Genomic DNA, 27402 nt, shown 5'->3' on the forward strand with positions numbered 1-27402 from the left:
ATCTGAATTTGGATTGACTCACTTTAACTTCATCCCAGTGGTCTTTATCCTCTTGCAGGACACGTGCAGTGTGAAGAGGAGTTGGTGGCACTGACATTGATCTCTGAGAACAAAGAAAAATACCAGAAGTTCTGAAAAACAACATTTGGGAAGTGATTTCTTGCTCTTCTCAGTGTATGAAGGGCATAAAACTTGATCTAATGTCCTCCAACGGCCCTCATTATTCCTGTTTCCAGTCACTCCACAAATCAATTCATATGTGTAGGAGAAAAGGATTAAATCCCCCTCACAAAAAGAGAGAGAAATTAGTGCTGAGCTTCTTTCATTCTACCCTCTTCCAGTCCAAACAATTTATCCAGACAGTGTTGGATAAATTTTTACATATGGTTTTAGATTTTAACTCTTCATTTCACTATTTATTAGTCAATGTCTTAAAGTGGTTAATTTGACCTTTATCTCCTAGGATTTGTTGTAGGAGACATTTTCTTGCACCTATGCATTAACTGAGATTACCAGTGCATCAGACTAAGTGAGCCCCAAAGAGGAAATGACACAGTTCTTCTGAGCAAGGCACAGCTCAGGAGACAGCGCATCTACATGAAACTCAGATCTCTGCTCACCTGCCATGAAAGATCAGGAGATACTTTACATTAGAATAAGGGACAATTTCTAAAGCATGAAGCACAGTTCCCTCACTAAACTCAGCAAGAATCATGGCAATTCTTGCCAGGCCATAACCAAACTATAATTTCATTTGGATACTATATTTTCCTTATGCTTTCTACCCAAATCTGCTCTTTGTTGCTGTGCCATCCTACAGCTGCATGTCAACAAAGTCTAAGGAGATCCCTGTACATCCCTGTAAAACAAACCTTACACTGGAGCCAGTGCTTATGATCCCCTGAGCTCAGAGCAGCAGTGCAGCAGTCACAGATCCTGACCCCTCCATCCTCTAGACAAGGAACCCAGCTGGCCAGGGCACAGTTTTATCAAACACAGCTGGGACAAGAGAAACAGAAAACAAGCAGACTGGTTTCAGTGGTGTCCCTGTCCCTGGGGAGAAAAGGAAAGGAGAGCACCTTTCTGCTGTGAACTGCTACTTGTTAAAAAAAAAAACCTTATACACGAGGAGCTAAATGAGTCTGTGCTCCACCTAAACTGACAATTTTTGCCTAGTTCACAGTAAAATACTTCTGCCATCCATCTCATTAAAAAAAATGAGGGGAAATAAAAGGAAAAGACACACAAGCACCCTCCTCCGCTGCTTGTGCAACTCCCCAGACGTGTTTCCACTTTGGGATTTAGGAAAAGGGAGAACAGACATTCACTGTATCGGTCTTTCCCTCTCCCTCCCTCTGCCCCCTGTGAGGAAAAGGTTCAGCAGAAAAAAAGCCAACCTGCAGCTTTCTTCCAGGAAGGGTATTGGAGCAGGGCTCCCATTGGAGCAGGTGCAGCAGAGTCTGCAGACCTTGTCTCTAATCTCCTCCTCCTTAATTGGCTCTGTGCATATTCCAAGTAACAAGTGTCGCCGTGGGTGGCAGCTTCCTTAGCTATTAGGCACTCACTCCATGAAATTCCTCACCTGCTGACTTCTGAAACACTTTATTGGGGCTTCAGACACTCAAAGCTGGAGGTATTTATTCTAAGCAGTGATTACATTTTCATTTGGTTATAAAAAGACTCAAACATTGTCTAGGGTCTGTTCTATAGTCTTTACAAGCTCAGTTTCTCAGCTTTCTCAGCTCTGAATGACAACACCTTTCTACTTCGTCAGGATGTCTTACAGCTGCATTTCATTTGATTCCAAGGGCTTTCAGATCCTGCAGCAGGCATTGTAGGAATGGGGACTATCAGGCACACCTCTGCTTTTGCCCCATCCTTTAAGAATCAGCATAGACAAACCAGCACTATGGCAACAAAGGGCATTCTATAGCACAAGTGATTCTGTTCCTGGCCGATCATTTTTTGGGCCTTGAGAACAAGACTGGTATTTTTTTAGACACAAATGTGAGAAGTATAACCTACTATTTTCAGGGGACACCTACAGAGCAGAGATGGTATCATCAAACTCAGTCTTGTAACTTCTGGGATTTGTGTCTCTTATTTGAAATAGTCCATCTTGTATTAATAAAGATTTTTTTTCCCTTTTTCCCGAAAAATTTCTTTTAGGGAGATGTAAATCCGATCAAATCATAGAATGAAATCTGAACTGGGACCATTAATAGCTCTGTGTGCCACCCTACGTTGCAATCTCTCACAGGGCAACAAGAGACCCTTGCTCCTCCCCCATGCATTTCCAAACTCTGCCAAGGATGAGAATTCCCACTGAGCACAGGAGCATGTTCACCCTAACACAGCTATGTACAATGGTGCCTGAGACCACTAATAATAGCTCTTTAAATCCTGCACCGATGAAGTAAGCACATAGAGTTTATTTTTATATTTTTAAAGAGAGTAACACATGCATATGCTGCAGTGTCAACAGAGACTGCCTGCTCACAGAACAGAAAGACATCTTTGGCTGTTGCTTCCAAGGACACGACTGTGGGTGTCTCCTCTTGTCTGTCCTCTGCTAACACCAAGAAGAATTGTGGTTTTATGGGCAGGTGACCCTCTGTGGAGGGCACAGGAGGTTAATTAAGGGATCAACAGTAACAACAGCCCTTCTTTTGCTGTGCTGTGTGGAGCTACACCTAAGTTCTGCATGTAAGAATCAATTCATGGTGTAAAAAGAGATATAAGACTCACATTAATCCATGGGTGATTCATAAACTGAGAGACTGTCATCCTTTCTGTTGGGTCAGTCTTCAGTAAATGGCGAATGAGCTGTTTGGCTGAAAAACAGAACCAACAGGGCATGGTGTAGTCTAGGACTGCATTCCCAAATAATCTTGGGAACACAAAGACTTGCTGAATGAAGAAGCACAATTTTGCAGAAATGAAAACACCTCCTGATTGCTGTGACTGTGTTAAGAAGCCGCATGCAGCAGGGCAGGTTACTGTGTTTAAAGGGGTAAAACAGGAAAACATCCAAAACAAGAGGCAAGAAGGAAAGAAAAGGACTGGGGATTCCAGCTATGATCTCTACATCACCAAACCAATGGCTTTGAGAGCAACAGCTGGAGGAAAAGAGAAGCACAGGAACAGAAAGCTGCTAAGTTGCCTGCCGCAAAGATGGCAACAAGCTGGGCATTATGGGCTGAATGACTACATAAGTTGATGCTTTGAGAAATTATGGAAGACAACAACTACCACAGACTGTGGAAAAAAGGGACAATGAACTTTGACAACTGAGAGGCCACCAAAAAGATAAAAAAAGTCAAATAAATGGATTGCATAAACTGGCTTTGCAGCAGCTTTCTGAGAACATGGGATCTGCCAAAGCAAGAGCACTAATAACTGAGATATGAGATGGTGAGAGTCTAGACAGGAGTTTCAGTAATGTGGGTGGACAGACTGCAAACATTGCATCCAAAGGAAGTTATTTAGAAGGACTTACACAAAACCTCCTTAGGGAACCGATAAAAACTTCTAAATAAGAGGTCTCTTTTAGGAACATCACATGCAAGATGACTAAATGCTTGCAATAAGTTGCCAAAGGTACATGTTTAGTTTGTTGAGAGAGGCTGCAAAGGACAAGCACAGCACAAAGCAGGGAAAAAAGCAATTTGCTGAAGGTGCCTCATCAGCCTAAAGAACACCCACAGATGAGATGATCTTAATAGGATTGAAGGTAGAGGGCCCCTATCTCCATCCACGCAAACATACAGAAACCCTACACACAGTCCAAGCACATGTTCTCTCACTGAGCATCTCTAGCCTGTTTTTAACTGCTGGAATATGAACAAGACACAAAGCAGAGAAAATATTTAACCAGAAACCCATGACTAAAACATCTCCCTCAACAATGTTCAGCTGGCTGTGCTGCACACACAGCCACGAGATCCAGTGATGAGTGAAGATGCCACAGAGCACAGCAGGATCCAAGGGTTATTTGTTACTGCTAAACAGCAGACAAAAACAGGATCACAGCTATATAAAGGGCTTGCAAGAAAAACAGATAAGCCCAGACACTGCTGACCCTTCTCTTTAATATGACAGGCAGGTGATACTTTCAGCTTATGAGACTGTCAGGATAAGAGGGAATCAAAAAATACCCACTTTCAGGACATTGATTTGAGCCCAGCAGCTTTTGATCAATGTCTTATACAAAATAAATTGTTGACCTTGATTTAAGAGATGGCTGGCAAATTCCCACATTCCAAAAAGCTAGCATGAAAACTTGCCATCCTTGCTGGCTGGATCACCAAGGAGGGCAAAGATTGAATAAGTTCTTAAGACAGTTTGCTTTTCTTCCAGCTCAGCTTTCATTGGAGCTGTCCTGGCTGTCTCCTTTCTCAGGATTAGAGACTTCTGTTTCCAGAGGGTTTAATATCAGCATTCACTAGCACTAACTGGATTTTGAAAGAAGGTTTTCAGCAGTCATTTACTTTTGTAGCACTGAGGTTGCTGGCTGGTATCTGAGTTCCCGGTCATTCTCTGCAGCACCTTACAAAAAATTGATTTAAATAGTAAAAGAAAGGAAAACAAAAGCTCAGACAGATTTTTAGAAATAGTCTCTTTGTAAGCACTGCAGCACTGCACACCACCATGCTCACACTCATCAGCACCAGGGAGGATTTTTACCTTCCTCTGATACTTCAGCCCACTCTGGATTGGGAAATCCATATTGCCCCATGCGAATTCTTCTCTTCATCCCTGGAGAAATGGCTTGACCGGTGTTTGAGTAGAATGGAGGGAACCCACACAGGCTGTAGGAGTGGACAAAAGAATTTTCATAACTAGGGAAGTCCTTTCACCTCTTAGAAAGTTTTATTCAAGCTTATACTCTACCACAGGCTGCACAATCCCAGTCAACAACTACTTGTGAGTGCAAATTTAACGAGTTGCTGTTCACCACATTCCTTCCCAAATACTTACAGAATATATGTGATGACACCCAATGACCACATGTCACATGATTTGTCATACTTCTCAGGACCAAGGACTTCTGGGGCTGGGGAAGATGAAAACCACAAGTAAACGGAGTACCAGGTACTTATCTTCATCTCCATCACCTTGTAAGTAGCAGCACACTTCAACAACAGGTATTAAAGGCATTAAAAAATACAGCTCACTGCAGGAACTGGGTAGCACTTTCGATTGACAAGTTCCTAAAGACATCTAAAATAGCTTTAAAAAGGAGGAACAGAGCTGGAAAAATGCCCTACTCCTCACCTTGGTGTCTCTCTGCTCAAGGGAGTACTAAGATTACCAAAAAGCAGAAGGAGCTACAGCTAAATGTGTACAGGGAGACACTGCACTGAAAGAGGCAGGAGCATATGTTCCAGCAATCAGAATAGAAAGGCCCTACTGGAGCTGTGATAAAATTTTGAATGATACCTGGGTGGTGTGTTTAGCTCCAGCAGCTATAGGGCACTGTATTTTTCTTTGGCCTCCAGAGCATTATATTTTTTCCACTAAGTAACAAAATTAGACAGAGATACATTTAGAGGGGATTTTATTCTTTGTCCCCTGGGGCAGGTAAACTGGCAGGGAGCTTGATTTTGTAAGGAAAATTATTCTTTAAACATATGAGCAATCATGCTGGTTTATAAAAAGGTGTTGAGAAGGGAAATGTCAGCTTGTTTATACACAAATATAAAGGCATAAAAACATACGTGTGTAAACTCCTTAACATTTTATCACTAAACCCAGCTTACAAAAATACAGATGAAGTAATCAGAAAAAGAGTATTGCTAATGTGATTATCTGCTCCCAGTGAGTAAGTCTCTTTCAATACAGAAAACTATACAAACTTTAATCAGAGAAGTAATTTTTTGAACAAATTAAGTCCTTTTTTTCAGCAAAGAAATTCCAAGCATGGACTGCCCCAGTCAAATCATATGATAAATGACTATTAACTCAAGACTAAAATGAGTGCATAAAGGACAGTCTGCTGTGGCATTCATTACACAGTGCTTCAGCTTTGGACAAAATGAAGGAAAAATTCTGCTGTGATTAAGTCACGTTGGTTCTTTATTACTAATTCCTCAATTTGCCAGCTTAAAGAAGTTTTACAGCTGAGGCAAGACTCTTCTCTCTTATTGCATTAATTTAAGCTAAGGAAAGTTTTGCACAGAAACACCCAAATATTATGAAGCTCAATTAAAATTACAGCTTTTATTGCATCATTCAGAGGAAACATCAGTCTACTTCAAGTGTAATCAGAAGGAATTCCCTCTCTCTCCTTGTATATCCTCATTTGTATCTCCTGTGAAGGCTGTTTCCTCTGCCATCAAGCAGAAAGCAGGAGCATTGAACTGTACTGGAACCAGAGTAGGTTTGGATTGGATCCCAGTTTAAATCTTGGAGGTTAACACTTCACATTACATCCACAATAGAAGACTTCCCACCCACTTGAAGGGAAGGAATGCCTGAAACACAGAAGAAATGTCCTTGGATAACTCACCCACATAATAAGGAGTGTAACAGGGGGTCTGCAGTGCATTTACAGTGGTTTCTTTGGCAAAGCCGAAGTCTGTGAGTTTGAGCACAGTATCTTTGTCTTTAGATGTGTAAAGCAGGTTTTCAGGCTGGAAGGTCACCAAAAGAGGATAAACAGGACAATGAAGAGATGTCTCTAATGAGCTGACAGGTCAAACTCACCACCACCATTTAGGTCTTCTTACTTCTATCACTACCCCACTGAACACACAGAAAGTTCCCTCCCAACAAGCAGCACTTTTCCTCAGACTAAGCATCAACATCCTTCTTAGAAAGGTGTTTGGGGGAGCAAACCACAAGACCCTATCCAACAGGTATCCAGCCTGGCTTCTTGAACCTCTTCCAGCTCTCTGCACCTCTTGGGACTGATCTGTGTGGTGACAGCAGCTGATCTGACACCATGCTGTGCCTCAAGCACCCAAGGGGCAGGACAAGCAAAATCCTCAACCAAAACCTCCATGAGCAACTGACACAACTCCATCAAAATGAACTGATACATTCATGGACCTTTTGCTGCTCCCCCCGCCTCTGGATCCTGAAACCTGAGTTAATTGCACTCTTGCTCCACACTCCATACAGGCAGAAGTGGCACAGAGGGAAATACAAGCTCTTGTGCCCAAGAGGAGGGACAACAGGGTATTTCCATTATCTACAATTAGATCAGCTCATTTCCCAGTTTACCCCCTGGTGACACCATGATGTGTCAGTTCTCCCTCCAGCTAAACACACAAACATCTGTAGAAAATCCACCAGCTCAGAGCTGTGGAGTTGATCTGATGCCTCAGTGTATCATTACATGCCCTGTTCTCCAGCATATTCCATCATCCCTCACTGTGTCCCTGTGCTGGAAATGCTGGGGTGAAGTGAGCTTGGCTTTGCTTGTGCTGTGCACTTCAGAGCACAAACACAAAATACAACCCTGCAAACTCTATCAGACCCCTACAGTGAGATTCGGGTTCAAACTTTACCTCATTAAACACTGGCAGTAACTGAGACCTCCCTATTTTCTCAAATATTCACACATGTTGAATGGGTTAGAGGCATGAAATTGGTATTATTCCTCCCAGAAGTTTCCCCTTTTTCTGAAGGAGTTTTGCTGTTTGGGGTTTTTGTGGAGTTTTCTTTTGCCTGGGTTTTTTTTTTTAATGCAGGTATGATACTGAAAGCAACTAATAACCAGCAAAGGCTGTAAATAGAGGCATCTATAAGCTATAGGTTCACTTGAAGCAGTGTTATTTTCTTGCTAATGAATGGATTGCAAGTGGGCAGTACCTCTTTAACTAAGCATCTGACTATCATGAGATTTTTCTGCATTCCGTACACAACTGGAAGGCATTAGCACACATGAATATTCCAACCTTGGACTAGTTGCAAACTAGTGAGCAAATCCTTTTTCACACTGGCAGAGGAACAGGAACACTTTGACCATCTGACTGCATTCCCAGTTCTGTTAAAATCACTGCTGCCCAGGATTTTTCCTGCCACAAGTTCTCTTCCCCAGCCCACACGCCTTGGGCCCTCACCTTGACATCTCTGTGCGCAATGTTCATGGAGTGCAGGTACTGGATGGCTGTCCCAATGTCTCTCATTATTTCAGAGGCCTCTATAAATACAATTTTAGAGAAAGGTACATTAACATTCCCACTGTAATTCAGAGACATGCTTGGGAATGCTTATGGCTTACAAACAGCTTGCTGGAACATGGGGCAAGCGTCAAGACTAGAGAAACCCTAAAATTAGCCCTAACAGCTGTGTTTTGGGTTTGCAGGCACCAAGCCCCCGACTGCCCGGCTGCTCAGTCTCCTCCTGAGCAGGCGTTGCAGCCCAGCAGCTCAGACTCCTCAGGAGCTTGGAAATTCGTGCTTTAATTTACCAAAAAAAGCAGCAAGAGCAGAGCAGGTACACAAGCAGCAACTGTTAAGTAAGGAGCCAGAACCAGCACCTTATCTCTAATTGTCCAGGACATGTCCTTGGTTGTTTGAGACAAAAATTTAACTTTCAGCTTCTAGTTCAGGGGTAGGAGGATGATCTATCATATTTTCTAAAAATAGAGCAAGATAACAATATAATAATTTCAGGGTAGGTCACATCTTAATTCCTCACTGTCTTTAGAAGTTTTTCATCAGGAGGAAGAAAATCAACAGTTCTATTCAGCAAAGCCCAAACTGCCACCTTTGAAATAATACATTTGAAAAATTTAACATAGCCCCAATGGGAAATTCTAGTGGTGGAGCTGCCTTGCAACAGCAGTGTTCTGGGAGTCTGGAAGGGTTCATTTACACAGGGAGGGGTTTCAGTGCAGGGAGGAATGACATTCCCATGTGAGCTTTATATCACATCTCCATTGGCAGGGAAACAATAGAAACTTCAGCCTGATCCTCTGGGTTCTGCATAGGCAGAACTTGTACTGCAACCTGGAATCCTTTTTCACATGGCTCAAGATTGAAACTATACAATCTCAGACAAGGACAATCAGAATGCAGAAACACTCCTATTCTTTGGGGGAAGCCCTGCACAACCTCTTCCTTCCTGGTCCTAATGGGAAGCTGTGGCTATGTAAACACTGGGGAATCCAGTGGCACAGGGTTCATTTACCTCAGGAAAGAATGAAGGTGGTTTTTTGTTTAACCAGGTGATTTCTGAATAAGTATTTGTAATGTTATACAATGCTATATAATGTAGAAAAATAATGTTTTTAGTAGAGTGCAGTCGCTAATGTTCATGGCACCGGTTTTCTCCCTGGAATTTGTATTTTAGAGAAGAACAAATAAAGTTTCTAAAAATGCTCATTTTCCCCTGCACAAGTCTCTTGTAGGACTAAAGAGGATTCATCCTAGGCTAGGAAACACAGAAGAAAACAGACTGGCCTCTACACTGGACCTGCAAAATGAGTCACATTAATTTACAAGCCCAGGTGTATATTTTTCTGCTTCTAGTCATTTTGTCAGGCCAATAGTTACAAACACTATCACCATACAAACATTAATGGTTTTACTCTGAGAAGCTCTTGTCTATGGTGAGGGGCAAGAACCATAGCCAGGCAGACCTGTGGTGCTCTGACAATAAAAAATAGCAAAGACAACAAAAATGGCAAGACTAGTCTAGTGCAAGCTCTGTTCCTGCCTCATGGTAGGGCTTTACACTTGCTCAGTCCCTCCTACAGACAGGCAGGTTTGTTTGCCGTGTGGTTAATAACACTTCCTTTCAAGTAGTGCTTTAAAACCCTTGAATAGGAGATGTTTCATCAGATGTGATTTGCTCATTATACTCATGACCTAACAGTGTGCAGTGATGCTGCTTGAGGGACTGCCAGAGAGAGAGCACAGCAGCAGCTGCACTGATCATGGCAGAGGTGGTCTGGCATGAGACCAGGGATCAGAGGAACAGATGCTCTCATGGTACAGGAATGAAAAAGTGGAGTAGATTTGTAGAAAGGTTTTTCTCTAAACCTTCCACATTTTGCCTGAACTTGGCCAATTCTCATAATTCCTGGTTATCAGGAACTTTTTATAATCACTCTTAACACACAGTGGGATAATTAAGAATAATAATAGCATCAAACACCACCATAAATAAAATCAAAGAAAATTTCCTAAAAGGAAACATGGGACAGAGAAATGGAGAAAAAAGTCTTTCACAAACTTTAATTTTAAACTTGTGATGTTTCACCTCTCTCAGTGAAAGCTTGGTCTCCTCTCTCCTGGATCCTGCTAAACAGCTCTCCTCCCTCCATGCTGAAACAAAGAACACAAAAACCCCCACCTTATATTAGCAGAAAGGACAAAATTAACACCTGACTTGCATCCATATAATCTCACAGAACCACAGCAGGAACAGATAAAGATTACAGGCTGCCTCCTCCACCAGTGCTTCCTAAACATCACACTCATATCAATGTGGAAAGCCATTCTGGTACGGCATAAATAGAAAACAAAATAAGACCAGGGAATTTTGGTGCTTTCAGTTTAATCTACCTTGTCACAGGGAACACGACACACAAAGATGGGAAGTCAGATATGCCAGCACTGGGAGGCTGACAATAATCTTGTTTCATGTAAAGGGTGGAGAGGAAGAAAAAGAAAGAAGCAAAGACACCTAAAAGAATTATTAATTTGTCCTCAGTGAAAAGGACAGTAACTGTGGTATTGGAGACTAGGGAGAGAATAGAGAAAGTTAGAGTCAAAACAGTTATGACAGGACAGATCACATCTAGATCTTTGGATTTGCATCTGAAGTTGGAAGCTGATCACAACCATAGCAGAACATACTGGTAGAGAGTACTTTCAAAGGTGTACTAATCAGTCAATGCTTTAATGAGGACAATTGCTATGGATTACGATGAAAACTTATTTTCTGGTAAAGGTTCTTCATTCTTCCAGCACACAGGCTGAAGCCTTACCTTACATTTCCTTACCTGTTCCATAAATGGAACAAGAGATTTCCTGTGCAAACCAAAACTGTGCTGCTGAGAAATGCCCCAACTGCCATCTAAGCCAACACCTTCTCCCATTCCCTCCATCCCTCCAATGGCAGTGCCTGGTGAGGGGCTGCTGCTGGTCCCTACCATTCCATGACAATGAGCAGGCATCTCTTTCCATGATGGATATTCTCATACACATCCAGGACATGGACAATGTGAGGACAGCCCGAGGCTCGCCAGTGATACTCGACCTCCTGACGGGCTTTGGGGTTGTCGTACAGGAGCTGTGGAGAAAGAGCAGAGAGCAAAGTGAGCGAGGCACCACTGTCCTGCTATCACCTGGCACCAACACGCACTGGGGCTCAGAGATGAACCCCAGAGCAGAAAACCTTTGCCAGCCAAAGGATGAGAATCCATCATGACATTTTCACCTTCTCTGGGCTGTCCAGTTAAGACTGAGGAATACAGAAACAATTGGTCCCTTGGAACTGGAAGGGGCTTGAATGACAGTAAGGAGGGATTTTGAATCTGAGATGGAGACAGGTCTATCTTACCCACTTCTGCATGGGAAATGGAAAATTTTTCTTACTTGTTTGCAAAACTTTTAAACAGAGAATCCCCCTACTAAGGACAATAACTCTCACTCTCCCACCTGCCAGGACAAAATACTTCCAGATGGGTGCAGTGCAAATCCTGTACATTGAGACTTCAAGCAATGAGGACTTTTACAGTGACTCTGAATGTGCTTCTTAAATACTACACACGCTTCTGACCCCACTAAGGTAAGAAAGGGACCTTTGGCTATCTAGATGCTTGAACTTTTTTCTATCACATGCAAGGCCAGTTTATTTTAAAGGCACTGATCTCTGTAAGGGCAGCAAGAGCTCATCCTTTCCTGATCCTGCAACCTCGTGCACAAGAAGTGTGTCCCTTCCTGTCTGAAGCACTGTTCTGTACCCAACACCACAACTGAGCTTTTGTGCAGTAGGGGCACATTGCTGAATCGTGCCTGTTCCTCTCTGCCTCAGCTCTCCAGACACCACTAACACTTTGTGACAGAGACTCCCTTTACTGCACGTTTGTGCAGCTCCTGCACAATACAGCTGTGATCTGAGTTTGATACTTTATGCCCTATGGTAATAATCATGGTGATGATGGAGCAGCAACAAAACTGATGCTATATAAAGCATTGTTAAATGTAGTGAAACAGAATAAAAAACAAGCAAAGAACAATCACCTCTGATATATTTGTGTTACAAAAGGCCCACAACAACTATGGGGGAACTGTTTTCAGACAGGCAAATAAAAAGAATCATTGCTGCACTATTAGGCCTTAGCATGAAGCTCTTTCTGCTCACATTTGCTATCAGGTCCCAGTGAAAACACAACTGCATGAAAATTCCTGAAAGCAAGAATTAACGTGTAACCTGTCATTAGGGACTGATGAATCAGAGCAGGAAACTGAAATTGTTTCCATCCAATAGCCAACTTAAGCCACAAATGGTGTCACAGGCACCTTCAATACAGGCGAACACATATTTTAAAGGTCACAGGAAGGAAGACATAAATTCAGTTTTCTTTATTGACTTCAATACAGATAATTTACATCACTGGGAAAAAAATCTCACACCTCTTTGCTGCTTCAGCATCCCCTTCAGCAGAGCAGACAAGGTAACATGGCAGGAAAGGTCTGCAGCCCTTCATACAGTGCTGGGGAAGTGCTCAGGAACAACTGGAAAGACGGTAAATGCTTCTCTTCCAGGCCAGGAACAGGAAAAGGGTGACAGCTACTCCTCTACTGAGTGCACATTTTGGTTTTTCTGTGAAGCACAGGAAGGTTGCAGGAGGGCACCAGTGGGCTCAGGAGGGCAGCTGGCTCTGTAGCTGAATGTGCAGGAACCCCACACCGTGCCCATCCCGGGCCCCAAAACTTCTGCACAGCACCAGATTTACAGCAGAGCGAGGGGCTGGAGGAACTTTCTGGCCAAGTTCATTGCCCTGGCAGCCAACCTCCTTCTGCATGGATGTCATTCTGCAGCCACAGCACCCCCTTTAGAGATCACTATCCGCCTCTTCCTTCCTGCTCCAGCCCGGCTATGGCCTCATTTCCAACACAAATAACTTCCTAAAGAAAGAGATGGCTCCAATTTGGACAAAGAGCCCACTAGTGAGTCCAAGTGCGGTTGCTTTGCTTCTTTCAGCCATCAGCCCATTCAGCAGCCTTTCCTTCACAGCCACTGTGTTCTAGCTCAGTAGGACTGTCCATCAGAATTTTCCCCTCTGCCCTTCTGAGTTTGGGCTGTTGCCTAGCGGTCTCTTCAAAAGTTAATTAAATTATGTGTGCCACAATAAAGCCCAAACACCCTCAAGAATAACCAGGCCTCACAGTGTTTATTGCTTGGATATTACTGGATTAATGCCACTTCTGAGCAGGACACTTCCAAAAACTCCTCCTGTATCCTGTGCTACTGATCAGACATTCCCATTCTCTATACTAATGTAACTGCACTATCATCTGTGTCTATTGTGCTTGCACAGTGCAGAGATGCTGTTTTTCAGGTTTGTACCAAGTGCTTATGAAAATTGTTTCAGAGAATTGAATTCTCACTCTCTGAAGAGCTTTTACTTGGCATTTTGATGCACACAAGGATGCTGCAGTTTCTTTTCTCCACCCTTCAAGTAAGTTTTGTACACTTCTTCGTGCCAAGACTGAATGTACTCATGTCAAGATGACACCTGGAGGAGCAGAGAAAGGGAAATTCAAAAATAAAGAGCAGATACACATACCAAGTAACATCTGATATACCAACCAACTGTTAACCTTTGGATTTCTCCTTCTGAACTTCAAAAATAAATGAAATCTTCTCTTTATGTCTAAAACTGGAAGGCAGAACTGTACCTTTTAAGACATTTTAGAGACACAGACACTTCTAAAATGAAAGCCGTGTAGGGCTGAAAGCACCAATTTCTGAAAAATTTAGGTGATGATTTAGAAACACAGTCTAAAATTTTAGACTTGTGATTAAATATCACAAACTTGCAAAGAACCCAAATGGATATTTTGCCATCTTTCTGAGCCCAAAGAGAGACTGTACTTCTATTGCTGCAATAGCTTTGATAAGACTTCAACCAGGTTCCCTGATATTGTACAAAAGTGCAGGGACAGTTTTGAACAAACCCAGAATTTCAGATCAGGTTTCCAGTACTGCTGGTTTGGGGAAAGAGCAGCTTTGGAAACATGAGCCCCCAGTCACTGCCCTAAAGTTCCCTCTGGGTTTAGCTGAGCCACAGCATGTCATGATAGGCTGGAGGCAGGATCATGAACCAGCCCAATTCCAAAAGCACACAAACCTCAAGAGAAATGCTCCATCTCCCAGTTTCTCATGGGAACAGATGACACAAAGCACAGCAGCCCTTGCACAACTCCATGAGCATGTGGTCAGACAACACAGTTTGTACCAGGAGCTGCTCAGTGCAAAATTGGAGTTTTGCTGGAGCTCAGCATCAGCAAACCACTGTCTAAAAGCAGCAGATGAAACAGGAAGGTCACCAAAACCGGGGTGATGGATGGAAGACAAGAAAGCACAGGATGTGATCCACACAACTGTCCTCAATATCTGAAAAAGCTGGAGAAAAGAGCAGCACAGTGGGAGTGTTCAGGCTGTTCCTGAGGAACAACAGGGCAGATGTCAGCAGACACTCCAGGATGTGCTGCCAGTTCAGGGTCTGGGCAGTGCAAGGAAGCCTGAACTCTTATTCTGGGGCATTGGCCTAACTCGGGTTGGGAAGCACCTGCCAAACAAATTCAAAACTGCAGTTTGGAAGGCTGGCTCTGTACAATTTCTTCCTGTGCAGAACTTGATAGAAAGAAAGAAAAAAAGAAAAGAAAAAAAAAAAGGAGGCCAAAAAGTGACACAGTATCTTCTAATTGCTTTTCCATTGATTCAGTGTGGTGTACACAAGGAAGGACAGCAGGAACCCATACTTTAATGGTCTGATCTATACAGGAAATAACCCCTGGGCTCCAGGGAGTGGCAAGTGATCTGGACTCTGAAACTGTAACAACTGAGAGGGAAGATATCCATAGGCATGGCTAGGGAACAGGCTGAGGAGAGGAAACAACCACTTCTCAGTGACTTTCTCTTTAATATTACTGCCAGATTACACAGATTCCTGTCAGACCTGCTATCTGCTCCCCACATAGGAGATTAAGACCTCCACTATGCTTTTTTAATTTATTTTAAATGTCAGCACTTCTTCCTAGTTCCAAACAGGTGCTGTGCTTGGATTAGAGGTGTTACAGGCTCAGTTCTCATCTACTCCATGTAGATGAGAAAAACAGCACCTGACACTGCAACCATGTCTTTCTTATATACACCAATTCCAGCATCTGAACTCCACAAGACAATCAGTTTTATACACTATCTTCCTCACAGGAAGGCTTCCATTATTAAAACCTGCAGAAATATTCAGTCCTAAGGGTCCTCAGCACACAATACTGACATACAGGCACTTGTATCAAGCTTATTTATGTTTCTAGTTTGGAAATAAAAGGTCTAAGGGGCTAAATGTAGCAATTTTTTGCTTGCTTTCTTCTTTGTATCTGGTTGTAACAAAAATGCTGAATCCTACAAATAAGCCTTGGGAAGTGAACTCACACTGATGCACAGAACCTGACACCATTTGCAGCAGAGCAGTTCTTCCAGTCTCTCTTTATTCAAGAGGGGTTGATGGAAAAAAGAAGCTTGGATAATGTTTCTTTCATTCCCTCCCTCCCCTATGCTACTAAAAGAAAAGGGAAAAAAAAAGAAAAAAGAAAATAAAAAAGAGCTAACGGTATGGCTTTGGATGTTTTTTTATTACATCCTGATTATTTCCAATATATCTTTTAATTGAATGTTGACAATTTTTATCTGTTTCCAGGTCTCTTCAGAAGGGATAAAGCCATCCTTTGTGTTAGAACACTCAAGGAATTGAAATGATGAAGGTTTTCTTCCTCACACATCAGCAGTGCCCATCAGTTGAGCTGCAACACGAACCACGTGTGTGCCTACAATGGGGAATCCACTCCTGCAAATCTCCAAGAAAGCACCAATTTTGCTCTTTAAAATGAAAACAATACAACACACTTCTGCTTGAATTATTTAGTACTGAAGCATCAGTCTACAGCTAAGGGCTAAAAGCAGGGCAGGGACAGGTAGAGGGTCACCTGTAAGCCTTCCAGTTTTCTGCTGTTACTTGAAATCCAGTTTAGGCTGTTGGAAATTAAATCTGCTTGGAGGCTTCATTGAAACAAAGTGTCACCCCGATTCCTGCAGAGCTGTCCAAGCTGCCACTGCAGCTGGCATTCCCTGGCCCCTCCATGGGGGCTCAGACAGACAGCCAGTCCCAAAGGTGGGCTTTTCCAAGCTAATAATAGGAACAACAGTCAAGTAGCACAATTTGCCATCACTCCTGCCTCTGGTATCGAATCCTTTCCCTCAGCCTTCTGAGAGTCAGGGTTGTACTGCCTGCACTGAGGGACCCTTCTCTACCCACATCTTCCCTCCACTCTTCCAGTCTCTACTCAGCTAATCCTGCAAATGGCAAAAGCTGCAGCAGATCTTTGGGACCTTGCCAGCACAAGTCAAAGTGCAAAGGACTCGGGGAGGATTCTCTGCACGTGGAGTCAGAGCCATGCTGAAACCAGCTCCCTGCTGACACACGACTTCAAATCCCTTACACACAAAGGAAAAACAGGAGAAAAAGTGCAGAATGGATAAAGATAAAAAGAACAGGTTAACAGAGATTTATTTTTTTTTTTCCCTGAGGATTTGAGCAGTGGACGTACAGCAAGTCTGCTGAAGAACTTTGCTCACTCCTTCTTCTCCATCCCTAGAGAGCACACACCACATAAATATTATTTTGCTCCAAGCCTCTCTCCTGCAGTGAACCAACCAGGTCTCTCAAAAATAACTTTGGTGTGGTTTCTGAATTTTATTTATTGTAGCAGTACTCTAGTCACCACCAGGCACTCGCTATGACTCTACAAGCTGAGGTAAATAAATGAGACATAGCACTATTAATGCTCTAATTACACATGCAACTAGCCATTCACTCTGCAAAGGTCAGCTGTCTTTGCTCATAAATGTTAGTGGAGATACAGGGAATGCAACTGAAATGGCAAAGCTGGGGGCCAGGATACATTTCAAAGGTATCTCCTTGCACACGTGAGGTTGGCATAAAAGGAAGCACAGAAATGAGCCAAAATGCCCACGAAGAAAAGTGACTTTCCTGATACCCTGATAATCTTACATGAATGTATTTGAACTGCAGTGCCAAACATATGCAACTGTGCATTCAATACCATGGGGTATATAGAGATATAAATAAAAACCATGTATTTTTCTAGAACCATAATATTACTTTGTATTTTAATACCGTTGCTGTTCTGTGTGGATGGAAAAATATTCCTACTGGCACTGTAAGATTCCAGCTATTCTCAGTTGTGACAGCTACAAACCAGCTGCATGTGGCTTCTCTTGTATTCAAAACACTGCAAATGGATTTTAGAAGAAAAATAAATCACCAACAGCTACTAGCATTCTGCTATCAGACAGGAACATCCTCAAACACTTGTTTATACAAGAAGGCCTAGAAGTCAGCTTCTCTCTCTACCTTCTCCTGATGACAATTTCTACCACAAAATGCCGTTTAGCCAGCACTGAGAACTGCATTTAACACCTGCAGTCAATATTTAGCAGATGGGGAGACCTGCTGTAAAGCCCTTTCCAAAACCCAGATACGCTAATCTGTGATTAAAATAATCTCTAGGTCTGCCACTATTTTCACTCTTCCTAAATTTCCAAATTGAGGAAGAGGAAATCATAATTTTCAGCTGGGGTTTAAATATTTTTTACCTTATAATTTCTCTCAAGTGTCTGATACAAGATTTGCCTTTGAAAAGGGAAAGAAAAAAGGAGAAAAAAACCAAACTGAAACAAAACAAACAAACAAACAAACAACAACAACAAAAACCCCCTCAACACAGACTTCACTCTTGCCAGCCATAAGTTCATAAATTCTGATAAACAAGGAGTCAGCTGACTTGGCTTCAGTAGTTTATACAACTCAATCCTTGGCTGAGCAAAATGGACCTTGCTTGTGAAACTTTGCTGTGTAAGAAAATTCCAGCAGTACAAAATCCCGTGGCACTTCCTCACATCTTCAGCTAATCCAACTTTCCCTCTGCTATAACTTTAGCTATTCATAGAACACTAAAGTAAATTCAAGGCTGCAGTCTTGATCTTCCAGATGTTTAGGATCTTTATGCCTTGAATCAAACCAAATAAAGGATCACTTAAAACTTTGAGATGTACCCTATAGCAAACAGTTTTGACACCTGCCATAGTGAAATCTCCCACAATGAGGACACAGCCTGCCTGTCCAGGACTCAGAGCTGTCTTGGGGCCAGGCTGAGACTGAGACACAGATTTCCACAAAAATTGTTTGTATTTTCTGAAGTGCCAGTTGTATTTCCTTATCTTTGGCATTGTTCTGTGCAATGCTTGTGACACAGCAATACATCCAGAATACACCAGCACTTTTTGTGGCCATGAAATGGGCTGGAATATGTCTGCCAGGATGTGACCCTCTCACATGCTTCCCAATACTGACAGCTACAGATCCTAAGATCCATTTTAACCAGCCCTAATCCCACCACTTTCCAATAATATGTTATCCCACATAATTTCTGTTATATTTTGCTATATTTTTGTCTTGCAACTCTGTTTTTCTTTAATAAAACCAAAACTCCTCTAACAAGTAGTAACATTCTACACACGTTTTCCACAGAAAGAAGGGGAAAGAGCAAATACAGATGTTATTCCAAGTGCTCTAATTTCAGTTCTAGCTGCCATCACTACACCTGTACTGCTGTGTGGGACAGCAGGGCAGTGATACCAACATCAGTAAGCCATGACATAGCTTTGCTGGAGCAGGATGTGGCAGAAGGCACTGAGAAAATCTAAGTCTGATGTTCTCTTTCCTGGTCTTCACACTAATCAGCAGTATGAAAATTAACACAGATGTGATAATACTATACAAAGTAAAAGCAGAAATTAGGAACACGTTTAATCTCATTAACCACAGATAACAGTAGCTCTGAGAGAAACCTGAGCTGTTCCCCAGCCTTTCTCTGTATTTTTTGCATGTGTGACTACAGTCATGAAGATTAAATCACTCAAGAACCCCCAAGAAGGCTTTAACAGAGGCTCTTTGGGTTGCCTGCTGGATTCCTGCTGTGGCCATTTGCCATGTGTCTGTCTTTTCACCCTTCTCTGCACCCCAGCCCCATTTTGGGACAGCTAACACTTCAGTGAGCTTCCCCCGATACCTGCAGCTCTGTTCTCCTCCACAGCCCCAGCATTTGGCAGAGAAACTCAGAACGAAGGTACTGTCCTGTCATCCCACTGCCCACACACCTAAACTCCTTTTTAGCTGATTTCCCATCCCCTTCCACATGAATTTCAGGCTGCCATCCATGCATGCAAAGCTTGGCAATATCCCACCCCAGGCCAGCTCTTTCTCAGACAGAGCTGTTCTTCCTCGACATCTCCTTCCTCTACACCCACATTTGTGCATTCTGTCGCATGACCAAGCAGTGTCTCTCTCCTGCTGCATCGTCTGTCTCAAGTATTCCTAAATCATCCAAAGAACCCAGAAATAAACAAAAGACCTCTCAAATCTTCCTTCTCCTATTCCATGGGGATCATCTACTTTGTTTAAGCATTACCTTAAGGGGGGACTTGCTAAATCTCTGACACCAGTGGCACTGACAGCAACTCCACCTCACGTCTCTTGCAGCAGAGATATTGAGATTTGACCCAGTTCTTGGGAATCTGACTGGAGTGACTCTGGCCAGCGCAACATCAAACAGTCAATCCTAAAAGCTGTCAACTGTGACAACTTAACTCATCTGCAAAAATAAAACAAAGCCCTAAAGCCTTCAGCAAAGACATCTGTAAGATTTCCTTAGTGCTTCAAATCACTGCTATATGTTTTCACACTCATGTCTGTGCAAGCTCTGCCATCGGCATTTTCCAGCAAAGATCTGTATCTGTTTCTAAGGCACAACTCAGTACATAGCTCTGTGGATGAAAGCTTAATGGTCCTCCAGGCATAAAGATCCCTGGAACTGCTCATTGTGTACAGCCATGACAGAGAATAGTGTGACTGTGAACAGAAACAAAACTCTGCGGCACTCAGCAGAGCTAGAAATGCAAAGGAAGCCATTAAGAGAAAAAGTAGATTGTTCTCCCAAGACTTCTTGTCCTTATTTTGTCTGAATATATGTTCTAAAGCTAAGTAAATCAGTACACAGAAAAGGAAAGGAAAGAAAAGAAAAATACTCCAGGAGGAGGGGGAATTCAACAGATGGAATCAACACAGGCAAGTGACACTGCAGTAAAACTGTTATTTATGTTACAATTCTCATTGATAGCTTTTGCTGGGTGCACTAGCTCAGCCACCCCTGGTTACAGCTCTGTTTTGCCACAATGGCAGCAGAATCCAGCAGGACTTTCCTTTCAAGCCCCACAGCACACTCCTGGAGCAGCTAATGCCTTACAGAACTCATTACTTGATTAAGTGCTCTTTAATATCCATAATACTGGAAAACACTTCTTAGAATGCAGCTGGGATCTGCCAGTTCATACACAGCCATATTCTCCTTCACACTTCCTTTCAGAAACCTTAAACACCCTGCCAGCCACCATGAATCAAGATCCCCATATCAGGTCAAAGCTCCATCCTTCTAACCCACAGCCTCCTGACCACAGCTCCCCTTTTCCATCCAAAGCTGCCATCTGCCCAGCCCATCCAGGATCCCACCCTGCCTGTCTGAGCACCCAAGCCCTGGAGACTCTCCTGTTCCTGGGGAGTCACAGCTCCCAGCTACTCCAGGCAAGCTGACTTTACTCCCCCAGTGATCCCAAGGGAAGGGAACATCTTTCCATTTTGCTGCCCACTTTATTTCAGTTTTTAGCCACCTTGCCTCCTCTAAAGATTCTCCCTATACCAGGATATGCTGTGGAGCAAGAGGTGTGAGAAGAGGGCTCCTTCCTCAGCGTCCATGTTCCATTTCTTTGACAGAGGTTAGAGAGGAATGGTTCACGTTCCCTGCAATAAGCTGGCAGGAAGCAATCAGACACCACAAAGGTAGAACAGAGCAGCTTAAATGGAAGGGAGTTTTTTTGCCAAAATCTAGAGCATTTCCTTCACATTCCTGAATAATTTCCTCTCTCCCCCTGCCTTGTGTTGGCTGTACATGAAAAGGGAAGAGGAGGAGGATCTCAGGAATATTTGGAAGTCTGATGTTTTGATGTCTCTTCTAAATCAGCATCATGCTGAGAGGACTGCACAGGGGTCAGAAAAATGAGATGTAGCAAAAGCACTGCTGAAAACCAAGAAACATTCCAGGAATTAGACCCTTTTCATCTTTCCAAGCTGAAGCATATCCCTTTCCTTTCCTTAAGGCACTGTCCTTCCCCTCCTCTCCCTGCAGCAGTAGCTGCCTGTGGTACACTGCAATGTTGGCTCACTTCCACAAGTCAGCGTGTCTGAGACAGAGTCTGGGTTGAGACGGGGGAGGAGGGAGTGACAAAGCTGGGGCAACAGAAAAGGGACTCAGGAGTCACCTGCCTGCTTCAAACTAACATCAGTACCCTGGAAACAGCTGCCCCATGGAAGTGTTCCTGACTCCTGAGGTGATGCTTTCACAGAAGCAATGTGTGTCCATCCAGTCTCATTCTCCTGGATGTGACCCACCAGGGAAACAGGAAAACAGATTGTCCGAGAGTGCAGCTGCTCCAACACTTCACAGCAGGCAGTGGCAAGGGGAGAAGGCACTCAGCCATGATGCTCTTCCCTCTGGTTGGGAAGACAGATCCCCAGGTGGAGACTGCATGGGTAAGGGGAATTTGCAGATTTTGAACATCATGCCACACCCCAGATCTGGATGACACCTGCTTAATATGCAGGGTTTTGTCCAAGACCTGTCAGGTGGTGGTAATTTCAACTTCCGTGGGCTAATCCTTCTTCCATCACCAAAAATGCTTTATGTTTATTTATATATAGCCATGTAACACTTTCCCAAGTGGAAGCTGCTTTGAAAACCTTTAGAAACCATTTCTTGATCCATTTTCACCATTTCATAACCAAGGGAGGGGGTTACTTGTTTGCAAGTTTAGAAACACGTTTGACCCTCCTGCCCCACATCAGTCTCTAATGGAAGTTACAAGGGCTGCTCACAACCAGCACAGCATCCCAGTGTCCCTGCCACCACAGGCTTCTTCACTCCCAGCTCTGTTTTGGGCGAGGGAGAAGAATCCTTGAAGGTCTAAGGAAAGAACATCAAGACGTTGATACATTGTTCTCATCACAACTGTGCAGAGTGAGCTCAACCAGGTCATCAAATGCAATCCCTTTCAAAACACTTCTTAATACTAAATGATGATATCAACTATTGCAGGATCTGGAGACATTTTTCAAACCTTAATGCATTAAAACTCACAACTCCTGAAGTCTCAGCTTCTTCTTAGAAGTGACTATTCTAAACTAAGAGGCTGTGATATTTTGAACATTGGGGGGTGCTCTGCCAGAATTCATAATTATCTGTATTTCCAACTGCAAGATTAGAACTAATTTTGTCAAAACTAGAAGTTTCCACATGAAAATATACAGCAGATCGGTAGAAAAGCATTCCTAGGTCCTGGACAGAACCACCATGGAAAACCACCAAGAGACCCTGGATTTCCAGATCAGATAACGCACAGCCAAATTCCTATTAAGTCTTGCTGAAGAAATCTACTTCCAGATCCTTGCTCTACCTGAATTAAATGAGGGTCTTCCACTTCACCACCTGAGTCCCTCCAGCTCTTACAGAGAACTCTTTGCATGCCTACAGTGTGCAGTGTCTCCCAGCTGTCACACCTGAAACACAAGGTGGCAAAATAGGGACATAGCCCTGAATTCCTCAGAGCCCAGCTGAGGGGGAACCACTGTCTGTTTTGGGAAGGGTATGGCTATTCTCACTTCTCGTGAGGAGTCTTAAAAATTCCTGGGTGCTTCTTAGTGTGGGGGATACAAACTGTTGTATTTGATAAGGCTTTCATGCAATCACGATACCATCTGCTGCTCAGTTTTAAGGGAGCTATTTCCAAAACCAATTGTCACAGAACAAAAGAAAAGGTGAGCCTTAGCAAGAAAACCTCCTCAGGGATACATGGATTCATTACTGGGTGAGGGGGATTCAGAAGAAAGCCTGAAAAAGGAAACACCCCTAAGGCAAGTTTCATGAGAGTGGCAGAAACAGAGAGCTGCACCCAAGATCTCAGGGGATGCCAGGCCAGAGCTGCATTTACTTTCTAGATGACAGACTGCCATGGCAAGAACTACTGGAAAAACACTTCTGCTATTTCCCAAAGGACTGGTACAGAAATATCTCTTTCACTCATGTAACCTGGGGAACCTGCTGTGAGAAGACCACAAGAACTTGGGACTTGGAATGTGAAAGTGAAGCCCCTTCATAACTCTGTAACATGCTTACCCAGGCAATTTCTAATAAAGGGTGATTCAGCCTCTGAATCAGAAAGAAAAATTATCTTGCCTCTTGAGAAAGATGGAATAAGGTTTGGCTGCAGGAACAGGACTGAAGTCTGGATGCTTAACTCAAATGACTAAGTGACTATTTTTCACAACCCAAATTCTGGCTACCCCAGAATAGCACCAAACCCACAAACCAAAAAAATTATGTTATAAAAAATAAAGTTTCATATTCAAATTAAGCAATTATTTAGCAGAACTAAAAATGAAACAGAAATCAATCCAAGAATGTGAATCAAGTGGAGTGAGCCACAGAGCCTGCCATGCTCTTTTAGACATGTCTGGAAACCTGAAATTCTAATATTTGCTACAACAATTTGCCACAACCCTCCCTCTTGCTCTGCCCAAAAGAGGTCTGGCTGCAGCTTTTAAAGCTGCACAATGTCCATGTCTCTGGAAGCTTGTAAATAAGTTCTCCCCACCACCTTTGAGCTCTGCTCAACTCTGCAGGCCTTGGCCTTGAATCCCTGACTGTTTTGCAATGTGTGCAGTAACTTGGTTCTCCTGGATACAACCACACAGTTGTCTTACATACCTTGCAAAAGGTACAAAGCCAAACAGATATCTGGCAGAAGAAAAAGATAGAAAGATATTTAAATTCCAGTGCTCTCTGGCACTTGAAAGGTGAAATTTAAAGGTTGCATTCTGCAAAGATACTGTCAAAAGTAAAGATTACAGATTTATAAATAGTCCATAGTGTCGTACATTCTTCCAATATTTCCCAGTCCAGATTTCATCTAGGCCACATATGATAACATTATCTCTTTTGACTATGCAAGTCTTCCAAAACACATTTGTTCTTGCCTGTCCTAAAATCCAGGGCACACAGTCAACAGTCACATTCCTCACCTATCTTTCCCATCACCATGCTCTTTGCCTGTTAATACCGTTGCCATAGGTTTTCTTATTATCAATAATCTCTTGTGTTCAGTGGGGATTTATTATTTATTGTATCTTTAGCTCCGACATCTCATTTCCAAGCCTTTATTATTTGGGTAAAGTTAGTATAGAATTCACAGTGGTAGCTACCAATTCAACATGTGGAAGAGAATGGGCATCACATTCACAATCCCACATCTTCCCTCCCTCTGTTCCAGCCCTGGAGCCTCCCATCTCTCCTGCAGCACCCCAAGAAGAATCCTTTCTATTGCCCAGAGCACACAGGGCTGCTGATTCCAAACTTCCAGAAATGTTTAAAATTTTCAGATACGTTGATATTCTTTTACACAGTTGAGCTGTTAACATCAGGCCAATAAAAATTGGAAAGGAAAGCCCAGCCTAAACAGTTTATTTTCCCACCAGGGTCATTTGCAGTGTGTCTTGTGACCACTGCACACACAGAAGCACCTGTAAAAGAAGCTTTGGCAACTCAAAACCCTGAAGCTCTGATCCAGGCAAATGAAGTAACGTTTGTAAAGAAAAATAAAGAAGTAAAAAATCATCTTCTTTGCGTGTTCCTGACTAAAAAAATAAATCAATTGGCAGTAAAGCAGACAAGGCCCAGGCTGCAGGTTTCACTGGAAGGCCTTCAGAGAAGCAAAGGAAGAGCAGTGAGGCTTTATTGGAAGGGACTGATGGCAGTATCAACAGCAACCTGAGTACCACTGAACTCCTGAGCAGTGTTCCTTGAAGGCTGTTGTGTGATACTCTCTCCATGTGGCACTGACTCCAAGTTTCCTGCAGCTCATGGTCCTGGAATTGCCTGGAAGATTTCACCATGGATTTTTCTGACAGGATAATGTATTTTCATACAGGCAACCCATGGACTGCTATGGCTTGGTCAAGAGCCTAAGCTCTTGCCATTAGGAGACTGAAGTCAGGAATCTCAGATCCTTTTCTTGGTAACAAACTTCTTTTGGGACAAAACCTGTCTCTGGATGTCACTTTCTCACGTTTTACTGCAGTGGGGTGCTTTGGCATAAATTATTTGGCAATCTTCAACAGAGATGACAGAAACTGTAATAAATCCTAATAATATAAATTCTGTGCACACAGCAGAGCTGAGCAATTCCATCAGTTCTGCTGTTTCTCTAAATTGTTTTCTCTGAACCATTTAATACCCTTTCAATAAATACATAATAAATAAAATATTGCAGAAAAAAAAAGAGAACTGTTTGTCTATCTTGTATGTGCTAAGATCAGGCCTTTGTGATAATTATCAAAAGCAAAATACAGATTTTATAATATGATTAAAATGGCCTTTCTAACATGAGTGAACTTCAGGATTAAGGTGCTTGAGTAAACTGAATATTGTTCTCTTTGCATGTATTAAACACAGTATTATTGCACACTTTCCTCCCCCTTTAACTTCATCCTTACGCCAGAGCACAAGCTGAACCCAGTCAGGATGCAGGCTGGGATGCAGAGTGACAGAAGTGCCATCTGCAGCCCTTCCCTTCTCCTCTGCATTCTACACAGACACTGGAAAGTGCGGTGTAAGAAAGAAGTGTCTTGTGGTTTAACCACAGCTGAATGCTACTGCCAGAAATCCGGATTCTTGTTCTTCCTGATGTCTCATGCAATGCTCAGGAAGTCAGCTGAGCCACACAGGTACTCTGTAATTGCCTACTCCTCATTTCCCAGAGCCTGGACTGCGGCTGGATTTGCCGAAGTGCTGGGACACAGCTTGGGTCTCTAAAGCTCGACTGAGTTCAATTGCAATCTGGACCTGTGGGGAGAACCAAAGCCAAGCCCCCTCGTCTGGGATATTTCATACACAGCTCACAAAATACAGTAGAACTTTATAAGTTTAACTCATTTGCCTGCTCCATATACACAAAGTAGAGACATTGCAAACTTAAAGCCATGTTGTGAAAATAACAGTGATCCAGCCATTAGAGTGAAAACTCCTCAAAGCACAGCCGTGAGGAAATAAACAAAACAAACCTAAACCCTGTTTCCAGAGCAGGTCTAAGCTAACCTGAAATAAAGAAATCCATACACTGAACAAGGACAATGAAACTAGCTATTGAAATCAATCATTTACCACTCTAATATTTTCGTCTGTGTACTGAAAAATCCGTAAGTGCGATAGAAAATAGTGAGTGCAAGATAGTCAGATGTATAAACACAGCATGGATCCTGACAGCTCCTACATCTGAATGCTCAGTTTACCAACACAAAACTGCTATTTATGAGGGAGCTTTGTGTATGTGAGAGCAGACTGATCATTACAGATTTGGAACTTAGCTGAACTTGGGATGATTTTTTAAGGGTGACAGGGCAAGACACGCCCAGAACTCATAAATTCACCCCTCAATAAACCTCAAATCCAAATAACAGGCAAATCACTGGACATTAAATTTGTATTTCATGTACTCAAAACAACTTTTTCCTCTAGTCTTATTATGGAAAAGATTTAAAAATTTCTGCCCAAACAACTCCTGCAACATGATTTCACTTCAGCACAGGAAAACCCATCCTTCAAATCTGTCAGAATATTAAGATGTGTGAGGCCGTGCAGACCAAGGCAATCCCACAGGAAGCAAAGTTCTTGGTCCAGCCCAATTCTGCCTCTATCCAGAGGCACAGTGGAGTTCCCTGGAAGAAGCACTCATAGCATTGACCTCACAATAGCATCCTTTTTCCTGATGTCTATTTTTTTCCTTTTTACACAAGATTTATCCCATTAGTCACAGATCTGATGTCTTCACCAAGATAAACTACTCTCTCAACTTACAGATATTTTGCCCGAGCAAGGACAATGACTTTGGTGGTTATTTTTGTTTCTTTCCACAATGAACTCTGATACTGCCCTAGAGGCTAATTACATCAGGAAAGTAATCAGCATTCCG

The 27402-nt window shown here is 42.8% G+C and overlaps 1 protein-coding gene across 3 annotated transcripts in view; it reads right to left on the minus strand.

The window, feature by feature from the left end:
* The window catches only part of MAPKAPK3 (MAPK activated protein kinase 3), a 53072-nt gene that overhangs the window by 9039 nt on the left and 16631 nt on the right, over positions 1-27402 (minus strand). For all 3 annotated transcript variants that reach the window (XR_004499189.1, XM_015640606.3, XM_015640605.2), the window contains exons 3-10: positions 11111-11250; positions 10216-10280; positions 8070-8149; positions 6512-6635; positions 4981-5056; positions 4687-4811; positions 2749-2834; positions 23-103 (exon numbers count right to left, since the gene is read on the minus strand). Coding sequence is in view for 2 of the 3 variants with exons in the window: in XM_015640606.3 (XP_015496092.1) it covers positions 23-103; positions 2749-2834; positions 4687-4811; positions 4981-5056; positions 6512-6635; positions 8070-8149; positions 10216-10280; positions 11111-11250 (777 nt within the window). In the remaining variant the exon portion in view is untranslated. The remainder of the gene's footprint in view (positions 1-22; positions 104-2748; positions 2835-4686; positions 4812-4980; positions 5057-6511; positions 6636-8069; positions 8150-10215; positions 10281-11110; positions 11251-27402) is intronic.

The sequence above is a fragment of the Parus major genome, chromosome 12, assembly GCF_001522545.3.
Source record: "Parus major isolate Abel chromosome 12, Parus_major1.1, whole genome shotgun sequence".
Taxonomy (NCBI): Eukaryota; Metazoa; Chordata; class Aves; order Passeriformes; family Paridae; genus Parus; species Parus major.